Consider the following 9,875-nt stretch of genomic DNA (forward strand, 5'->3'; position numbering starts at 1 on the left):
AAGCCTCCTGCAGGCAGCAGAAAAGATAAGATTTGTACTTAGCACTCATAACTGCATTTCAGGGTCTATTCCACACAGATCTCTCTCACATTGTCTTCCATCTTTCCACCTCTTTGATACACACAGCAAACAAGCAGAACACAAAGAGGGGGACAGAAAACTGACTACCAAGATGAACACAAACACCTGGAGGTCTGTGCCTGTGTGTACTAACATTGGACCTCACAAATCAGCTATTAAAACTGATAAAATACATGCACATATACAGCAAGTCAGGATAGCACCTACTGTAGAATGTAGATACACAGGATCTGCCATTAAAAAGTTAATCATTAAATCCATGCCTGCTGACATACAAGTTTGATCTTATTTTCCCTCTATTACCTGGATAAGAAGAAAACAACAACAACCTCCTGTCTGAAACCTATACCAAAAGCTGCACAGCAACTGGATCTCAGTATCAATTCCCTGCAATAATTACATACATTTCAAATGTTCTGCAGAGGCGCCAGCTCCCCATGGCACTTAACAACTGCAAGCAGGTCAGACAGCAATTTTCAAACCTATGTTGTCGTCACATCAGTGGGGACTTTGCAAGTTTGGGGAACTAGGGTACAACATGGATGTTTTAAGGAAAAATAACAGTACACATTAGAAAGATCTTTTTAGAAACCACTGTGTAGGTTATACACTCAACAGAAGACACTAGACATGTCTTAAGAGCCATGAAATGCCAGGACAAGTAGCTCATTTATGTCCTTATATGTGAGATGAAATCATAAGCCATATGTATGGAATGCTATCTAGGAACAGGAGAATGATTTGTTCTCTGTTATAGACACTTTAAATTTGTTGGCTTCAACTTCAAACACTGCCAACCATATGAGACATCAGCCACACAGCTTTTGTCCCCTGGAACTGCTTTCCAGCTCTTGTGCAATGCCTACAGAGTATTGTTGGGTTTGGCTGAGCACTTATATCAGCCCACATTCAGGCTGAAGTGAGGATTGCAAGGCACATGAAAGTACATGACAATCTTGGGAGAAAAATGGTATTTTTTCTTCACACTATCTGCTGGGTGACCAGATAGGATGACAGGTATGAAAGAGAGTAGGTTTAGATCAGCTATTTGGAAGAAATTCTTTACTGTGAGAGGGCTGAAGCACTGGGACAGGCTGAGGAGAAGTTCTCGAGGCCCTGTCCCTGGCGGCATTTGAGGCCACTGCTCGAGGGATGTGGCTATGAGAAATTTTGTCTAGTCAGAGGAGATCCTGCCCATGGCAGGGCGTTGGAACAACATGACCTCAGAGGGCCCTTCTAACCCAAGCCATGCTGTGGTTTTGTGAAGGACATGTGAATCAACTGTAGAGCTGAGGGTGCCAGGCTTGAGTCCACAGAGTAATGTCCACCTGATTCAGCAATGCTACATTTTTTCCTGATCATGTCTAATCCTTTTTGGCTAATCCAAATGTCAACAGATGTCTTTTGATTTATAATAAAAAAAGATATTTACATCTAGATGTATAATCTTTCTCAATAGCCAAAGAGTTAACTTCTCCTCATTACAGCATTCTGAATGGCTAGTGATCCAAAAAGTGGGTTTTATGTCATTAGTGGCAATCTTCTAGGAAATTATCCCATTCCTTGGCTTTGCAAAAGGGTCCTTTCAGCCACACGGAAAGAAGATTCCTTACATCACACTCTTGGTGCTCATCTTAGCCCGGTCCTCCAACAAGGTCTTGCTCATTCAGTCCCTGCAATATATCACCTTGTCCAATGCCTCAGCAGAAAACAGCTCTGGGAGAACCTGAAAAGCCTGACTGGAGTGAACCCACTTACAAACCTCCTTACATTGGAGTGAAACAAATGTGTTCTTGGGGGAAAAATCCTCTTCTGACACATTCCGCCATTACTGCTCTGGTGAAATAGCAACAATAACACCGACAGTAAAGCTTCAACCCAGGAGGACATGTGGGTTCGTCCACCACATCACAGTTTCACTGACATTTCTTTCCTTTTGTTGTATTTTTTAATTTTTAATCCTTTTGTAAATATTGTGGTGTGAATGACCACCAGGTCAAATGCTCCAACCTAGCAGAAAAGGACTCAGAGGAAGCCCCAGCAGTGCTGCAAATCTCCCTCCACATATGCCAGAAGCAACTGGAAGAAATAAACCAATCCTTCTGGGCTCTCCTTTAGGGTGCAGAGGGCAGGGAATGACCCAAGGGCAGGCACTGATAAAAGGCTCCCTGGAGGACTTCTGCCCCCATCCATCTCCCTGCCGCTGCCCAGCTCCGCCCCTCAGCACTCCCTGAGCTCCTCAGCATCCAGCATCCCACACAGATTAACCAGCGCTCTCCAGCGACGGTGCCGCACCGGGACTGCTCCCGCTCCACGCCTGGCGGATTCTGCAACACGCCGAGGCAGCAGCTTCCCTCCCGCCTGTGACGGCGACAGACACAGCCCTGCTAAGACCAATGGCCACTGCGGGAAAAGTAAGGACATCGCATCCCCCATCCTTCTTCCCCAGGTGCCCTGCTCTTGGTGAAATCCGCTGCAAAAGCCTCAGCCTGCACACCACTCGGCGTGCCCTCCTCTTTCCTCTGACCTCACTCCCCACCTCTTCCAAACCCCTGCGAATTTCACCAGATTCTGCTTTCGGACAACTAACTGCACGTGTCCAGACCTGCGTTAGGTAGTGCATTCCCCCTCTGTCCTGCCCACCCGCTCAGGAGACAAAATATGGAATTGTGCTGCTCTGAAAAGCACCTTCCTGCTCAATCCCACTCTGTGCTCCTGCTCTGGCAGCAAACGTAGCTCTTCACTGGTGCCCTCTTCAGCCACTCCTCTCCTGCACTCAACCTTGTCCATGGCAATACCCTTTTCAAGCTGCAAGCTCCATTTTGCTGATGCCAAATTGCTTGGAGTTGATCAGGGAAGGCTTTAAGTGATGTTACACACCGATCGAACCTTGGTAAGGGAAAAAAATTATCCAGTTGCCGATTAGATGAGGACAATTCCACAAACCCTCTCACTCACCTTCAGCATAGTGTGTCACAAGACTGACATCAAAGCTCTCCATAGGAATTTCCACCAGGTACTGTCCAGAGTCCCCCTGACAGCACAGTCTGGCCAGTAACATATGAGGATGCTATGAAAAATCCACCAAAGCCATATAAACCCAATAATTTTCCAAGGCTATACCTGATACTCCTTGGGTGACAAACCACAGACACCGTTTCCTCAGACCTTGAACTAGGCCAGTGCTTATTGGACATCACTTGGTTTCACGTGCAGCTGAGCATCACCAAGTTTGAACACCTCGGGCTCAGGTGATTGCAGGATGACTTCCCCCAACAGTGTGCTAAAGGCAAATGTTCCCATGCAATGTATTCCTCTTGGTTGCTTCCAGGTTATCAGGTGCAGGGCTGCTGTTGCCTGGGCCCCGGGAAAACCACTCTCTGTTGAGGAGGTGGAAGTTGCACCCCCAAAGGCAGGGGAAGTACGGATCAAGGTAAAAATGCATTTCAACCACTTTTTCTTCCTTCCTTGTGGGAATTGCTCTTCTGGTGGTTCTACCTTCAGTATAAATCAGGGATCTGTGTCCTCCAAGAGGCTTCAATTGTCCAGAGCTGCCTTGGCTCGAATGAACCATCTGCCCGGGGCTCCATTTTGGACTAATCCTTGCCTGAGCCGGCACACAGGAATTCCTCCTGTCTCCAGCCAATGCTCTGCTGGACACGGCCCTGGTAGGGGCCTCTCTTCCACTTCCACCTGCAGCTCAGTGCTGACAAAAGCCACAAGGAGCCTTCAGAGTGAGCAGAAGGGGAAAGGCCAGCCTGGGCTCAGTCTGCTGCCATGGAGCACCAGCACTGACTGACGGGGCACCATAACACCCCTGAGAAAATTGCTTCCACAAACTGAGTAAGACACAGGCCAGGACATCTACTTTTCCCTCTCCAAATAGCTTGTGGCCACAGGTATCTGCCGCACAGATGAACACCTCGTGCAAGGCTGCTTTCCCAAAGCAGAATTCCCAGTTATCCCTGGTCACGAAGGAGCGGGAATTGTGGAAAGCGTTGGAAATGGAGTGACCTCTATGAAGCCAGGTAACTGACACACACACAAACACATGCCAAGAAATCACCTCTCACACAGCAGGCAGCATCCTCAGAGGCATGTAACATGGGATATCGTTTTCTTCCAGGTGACAAAGTCATCCCACTCTGCCACCCTCAGTGTGGGGAATGCAGCTTCTGCCGGAATCCTGAATCCAACTACTGCCAGAAGTCCCAGTAAGTCTGCTTTGCCTTCCCCTACACCTACATGAGCTTGACTTTATGACAAATTGGACAGTGCCTTAATAAATCAAATACAATTACTTACATCTCCACACAGTTTCTCTGACCCACAAAACCTGTTGCCAGACAAAACCAGCCGCTTCTCTTGCAAAGGGAAGCAGATCAACCACTTCATGTGGGTCAGCACCTTTGCGGAATACACCGTGGTCCCAGAATACGCTGTTGCCAAGATAGATGCCGCAGCACCTCTGGACAAAGTCTGCCTGTTCGGCTGTGGATTTTCCACAGGCTATGGGGCTGCCATTAACACAGCCAAGGTGGGTATTCAGGCGTGTTTAGCAGCCAATGGCCACCCTCACAACCTCATCAATCCTGTACAAAAGAAACGTCCTCCTCCTCTTCCCACTGGAGACTCACAGGGTTCCATCTGTGCAGGTAAAACCCGGCTCCAGCTGTGCCATCTTTGGCCTTGGAGGAGTTGGCCTCTCTGTTATCGTGGGCTGCAAGGCCGCCGGAGCTTCCCGCATCATTGCCGTGGACATCAACAAGGACAAGTTTGCCAAGGCCAAGCAGCTGGGAGCCACTGACTGCATCAACCCTCGAGACTTCCAGAAGCCCATCCAGGAGGTGCTCACTGAGATGACCGGGCAGGGCGTGGACTACTCCTTTGAGGTCATTGGGCGCGCAGACACCATGGTAGGTGACACTTCAGCACCTGGCCTCCCTGCCAGATCATCACAGGATCCTCTCAGGGCAAAATCCATCCCCATGGGAAGCTCCTCGTCCGCTGCCGGCACTGCTGGATGCAGAAAGGCAGGCTGATGGCTTGGGGATAAAACAGTGCACCTTAAAAACCTTAAAAGAGGCCACAAGCTCTCCATGTCTGCTCCACATGGGGGGGGGGATGTGTGTTTTCAGATTACCAGGGAGGAGCAGGAGATGGCACATTAAGAGCATTCCCCTGGACAACTCATCAGGGCTTTCTCTAATTCTCCTGCCTGTCCCATCAGATTGCTGCCCTGGCTTCCTGCAATATGAGCACTGGCGTCTGTGTGATGGTTGGGGTAGTGGATTCAGAGATTTCCATCGATCCCACACTTCTGCTCACTGGCCGTACATGGAAGGGGACTATGCTCGGAGGTAGTAACTTTAAGAATACAATCAAAATACTTTAGCTTTGCCATTCATGGTTGTTGAAAAGTCAGAGTAAAAAGAGGGTTTTCAAGTAGAAAACAACTAAAGAGAAGCACTGCATTGCCTGTATTGAATATTAGCATGACACATGCAAATATCTCTCCACCTGTTTCACACAGCAATCCACTCATCCTAAAGAGCAGAAAATCTCTCACAAGTGACTGGCACCTGCACTGGCTACTCAGTCCTGACCCTCACAGTAACACTGCCTTACCAAAACACCCTTTCTCCCATTATTCATGCATCTGCTTTCTCCTGTTTCTAGGCTGGAAGTCGAGAGAATGTCTTCCACAATTAGTTTCCAGCTATTTGGAGAAGAAATTCAACCCAGATTTGCTGATCACGCACACGCTGCCATTCGCTAAAGTGAACGAGGGATTTGAGCTGTTACATGCAGGAAAAAGGTGAGACCCTGACCAGCAGCAGTGAGGTTCTGCAACACCTCAACTCCTCCTCCTAAAATTCAAACAGGCAGGGCATGTAACACTGGCTTCCCAAAGAGCACCTGAGCCTTTTGGGGAAGCAGGGCCTCACAGCTGAGCAGTGGCAGGATCTGCCCTAGCCCAGAGGGAAGAGCCCACGTTCAGCACAGAGAACCCTCCTGCTCGTGGTTCAGCTCAGCACACCTCCTGTGGCCTTATCCCCCGAGGCCTTCCCCTCAGCGGGGATTTGAAGGCTGCCCCGTTGCTGCACGCCTCATGCAGCTCAGTCAGGAAGAGGCTGGATGACAAAGAAGTGGCTGGTCCCCAGGCACACCTGCCTGCCCCACTGCCTGCTCCTGAGCTGCAGCAAACCCTCCCTTCCCTTCCACTTTCCAGTATCCGCACTGTCCTGCTCTTCTGAAGGACACAGCCAAGGAAGCTGAGCACAGGGACCAGCGCAGCAGATGCTCTCCTGGCCCGGGTCCTTCCCAAGCAGCATCTTCTTGTGGGGCATAAGGACATCAGAATGAGGAACTCACATGTGCTGGTGTCACTGCTGCTCCCACTGTCCCTGGACTAAGATGCAGAAGGGTGCCTCTCCCGGGAAAATGCTTTTACTAATAAAGGTTTTCTGTGAAACTGGTCCCATGCAGTGCATTCAGTCAAAAGCGGTTCCAGAGGACATAAGGAGCTCTCCCTCACATCCAAGGCCTTTCACCAGACTCAGTCTCAGTAGTGAGCAACAGCCTTTGCTCCTCCTCCCTGCTGCCTCTCACCTTCATGTGCTTCAGTGACCTGGGGCCTCTCCTCTCTGTCCACCATCTCAGCTGGGTGAATGCTGCAGCTTCCAGCAAGGCCCAGCAGGGAAACCACCCCTGCTGCTGCTGCTCTGAAGCGTATTATATAAAGCAGTAGATAACTTTCTTATTATGATGTAACACTCATACAGCATCCGTGGATGTGGTCTGATTTTGGCAAATGCTGTTTACTTTTAATATGTTTTCCGCACCAAGTCCCACAGTATATTACAGTACAGCCCTGAAAAATTTTCCCCAAAGAACAGGATTGTCACTCCAAGATGGTCATTCTGCTAAACGGATCCTTCTTTCAGTGCTCAACATTGGACCCACAACACTACCATGCCTTTTGACCTCTTTTGTGCAACACCTATCACATCCCACAGCCCTTTGAACTTCTGAACACCCCTTAGCACAATCAGCAATTACACAGAATATCCAGAACACACAAATGAGTTATCAAAGGTAAACAAATCCCATCCTGTTTGCCAATTTTTAGTAACTTCTGCACATATCACTCTGCCATGACATATAAGAGTTAGCTGTAAGTTAGCTCTAATTCTCTTAACCACTTTTTAAACATAAGGCAGTAAGAGTGCTGGTAATGAGTTAATACCAACATAATTCAATAAATGTTGATTGAGTTCCAGCACTTCCCTAATGAGAAAACTCCAAGAACTTCCTTCCAATAAACTATGTTTTCCTAATGCTGCACTGTCTTTATTTTATACAAGTGACAAGTCTCAAAAATGTAACCAATTTGATCAGTATCTGTCTACCAAAATAAACACAAATAACTCTGTGCAGGATTGTGAGAAAAGATAATATTACTTTTTGGAAAAAATCTAAACCTAGATAAAAAAAAGTTTCATCAGTATAAAAAATCTCAGCCTGAAGTAAATTGTATCTTGCACTTAAAGAATTCTTTTGAACTGCTGCTACATGAAAAATTGCATAAGCCCTTCGGAGTACTGAGGAGCTCTCTACCACAGCAAGGCCACCTGGCGGTCACCTGTCCCTGCTCTCCGGGCCTGCTGCCTTGGATCTCAGAGATCCTCCTGCCCATTCGACATCACTAACTGGACAGGACTCGAAATTTCAGATCCTTAAATTCTGCTGTGAAACACCACTTGTTTCACAGCTGGACAAATAGTTACATTTGAAAGCAAAGACATTTATACAAACCAGAAGAAAATGCTGCCAAGTGAAAAGAGGTGACAGCACAACTCCTTCCCCACTTTCATCTTTCAAATTTCCCTTCCATAGTTTGTTTAATATTAACATACTGAAATCAGCACATATTAGATCAGCTTTTTGTGTTTTATTTTGTTTCCAATGAATGCATATACCTGAGAATATTTAATTGCAAAACTCCCCAGATTACTTATTTCCATTTCTAAAATATTAAACATCTTTCAGCATCACAGCTTCATGTGTCTCTACTGCAAAACTGTCATGGTCACGTTCATACTTATTTTGAGTACATCAGATTTGTTTTGGAAAGTTATTTTACTCTAGTATACTTTAGAACTATACTAGGATTAATTAGTGAAATTATTCCTGAAGTTTTTCCTTTGGAACAAACCATTTCTTGAATTACCAGATAATATTTAGATTTATGTTTACAAAACCAGTATGTTTCAATTACCTAGGAATTATCCAAAGAAATACCAACCAGCTTTGAGCATTTTTGGACATAGTCTCAAACTGTGTCAGGGCAGGTTTAGGTTGGACATTAGGAGGAATTTCTTCACAGAAGGAGTGATTAATCATTGGAATGGATTCCCCAGGGAAGTGCTGGAGTCACCATCCCTGAAAGTGTTTAAAGAAACACTGCATGTGGCACTCAGTGCCATGGTCTGGTTAATATGGTGGTGTTCAATCAAAGGTTGAACTCAATGATCTCAGAGGTCTTTTCCAACCTAAATTATTCTGTGATTCTAAATTAAAACAATTCTGATTTTTAAAATGTTTCAATTCTTTAACCAGCTATATTTATACTTTATTAAAAAATTGATGCTGACTTGAGGAATTGCAAGAATTTCTAGCTGTTCTTTTTTAAGCTGCACAAGTATTATCCTCCAGTACTTCACAGGAAAATGTAGAAAACTTAAATCAGAATTCAAAAGGATGGTTTTGAGAGCAATGCCCCACAAAAAGAGAGTTACATTCAAGCATCCACTGTGCACAGGTTATCCCAGCTGCAACAGGGTTGCTCTAATGAAATATTTCTATCAAAACTACCTGCTTTATTTGGAAAATTTATAGTGTTAATAGAAGGAAAATTACCTGTGGGTCAATCTAGGATCATATCTGCTTGGGGAAAACAAACCAGGTAACGGTTGTATTAATGCATTTCAGTTTTGCCTCTGGGTAGACTTGTCAGTCTGCTCCAGCCTCCTGTGCCTTACCAATCTGTTCACCAGCGTGTGAGGCTGCAGCCAGCAGTTCCAGTGCCAAAGCACCAGCTCCTCCTTCTGACACAAAGCCAGCTTCTGCCTCTGGCACTCAGCCTGTCCCAGGATGGGCACCCTGGCAGATCATTTGCATCTTCAGTCAGCCATACACTGCCTGCCAAGCTTGCAAGTGATTTCTTGCCCCACATCTTCTCCTGCTTCAAAGTTAAATTAAGGTACACAAAAAAACTCACTAAAAAACTAATGCCTCTAGGGTAGGCATAATAATACAGGTTTTTTAAAAAAGAAAAACAAATGTAATACAGACCCCGAGTTGTTTTGGACTTTTCTCCCCACTTGGCACACAAAACAGACCACATCCACCAAACAAGAACATCATTGCCAGGTCTCCCCTCCCACACATTCAAAGTTCTTCCAAGCCATCCTCTTCTCCCAATCCAAAGTGATGTTCCTGATTAACACGTAACACCTGATAGAACAACACCAAAACCAAAGCAATGTAAAATCCAGAGCAGCAGTGTAAGTCCTCACCTATGGAAGGAACTTACCTACATAAGCCTGAAACATGTGACAAGCCTAGAAAATTCAGTCAAGACCATGGAATGGTAACTTGATTCGCTTGCATGGTGCTGAGAACAGAAAGAAAGCTGCAAAAACACTTACTGTGTCCTGGGGCTTCCAAAAGTACACAGCAACACTGGGGGCACCATCACAAAACTGCAAGGGAAGGAAAGATGAAAAAAT

The 9,875-nt window shown here is 46.1% G+C and overlaps 1 protein-coding gene across 1 annotated transcript; it reads left to right on the plus strand.

Annotated features, from left to right (window-relative positions):
• Nucleotides 1-2,127: 2,127 nt before the first annotated feature.
• Nucleotides 2,128-6,556, plus strand: LOC136360564 (alcohol dehydrogenase 1-like). Its single transcript, XM_066317904.1, has 9 exons — nucleotides 2,128-2,495; nucleotides 3,413-3,514; nucleotides 3,968-4,109; nucleotides 4,208-4,295; nucleotides 4,399-4,618; nucleotides 4,737-4,997; nucleotides 5,312-5,441; nucleotides 5,761-5,899; nucleotides 6,314-6,556. Exons 1-9 carry the CDS (start codon nucleotides 2,478-2,480, stop codon nucleotides 6,336-6,338), a joined length of 1,125 nt encoding a protein of 374 aa, XP_066174001.1. The 5' UTR covers nucleotides 2,128-2,477; the 3' UTR covers nucleotides 6,339-6,556.
• The last annotated feature ends 3,319 nt before the right edge of the window (nucleotides 6,557-9,875 follow it).

This window comes from Sylvia atricapilla, chromosome 4, assembly GCF_009819655.1.
Source record: "Sylvia atricapilla isolate bSylAtr1 chromosome 4, bSylAtr1.pri, whole genome shotgun sequence".
In the NCBI taxonomy this organism is placed as follows: Eukaryota; Metazoa; Chordata; class Aves; order Passeriformes; family Sylviidae; genus Sylvia; species Sylvia atricapilla.

Coding starts and splice junctions, on each gene's coding strand:
- LOC136360564 (XM_066317904.1), top strand. Junction 3,515..3,967: donor CAGGGGAAGTACGGATCAAG/GTAAAAATGCAT, acceptor CTCTCCAAATAG/CTTGTGGCCACAGGTATCTG. Junction 5,442..5,760: donor GAAGGGGACTATGCTCGGAG/GTAGTAACTTTA, acceptor TCCTGTTTCTAG/GCTGGAAGTCGAGAGAATGT.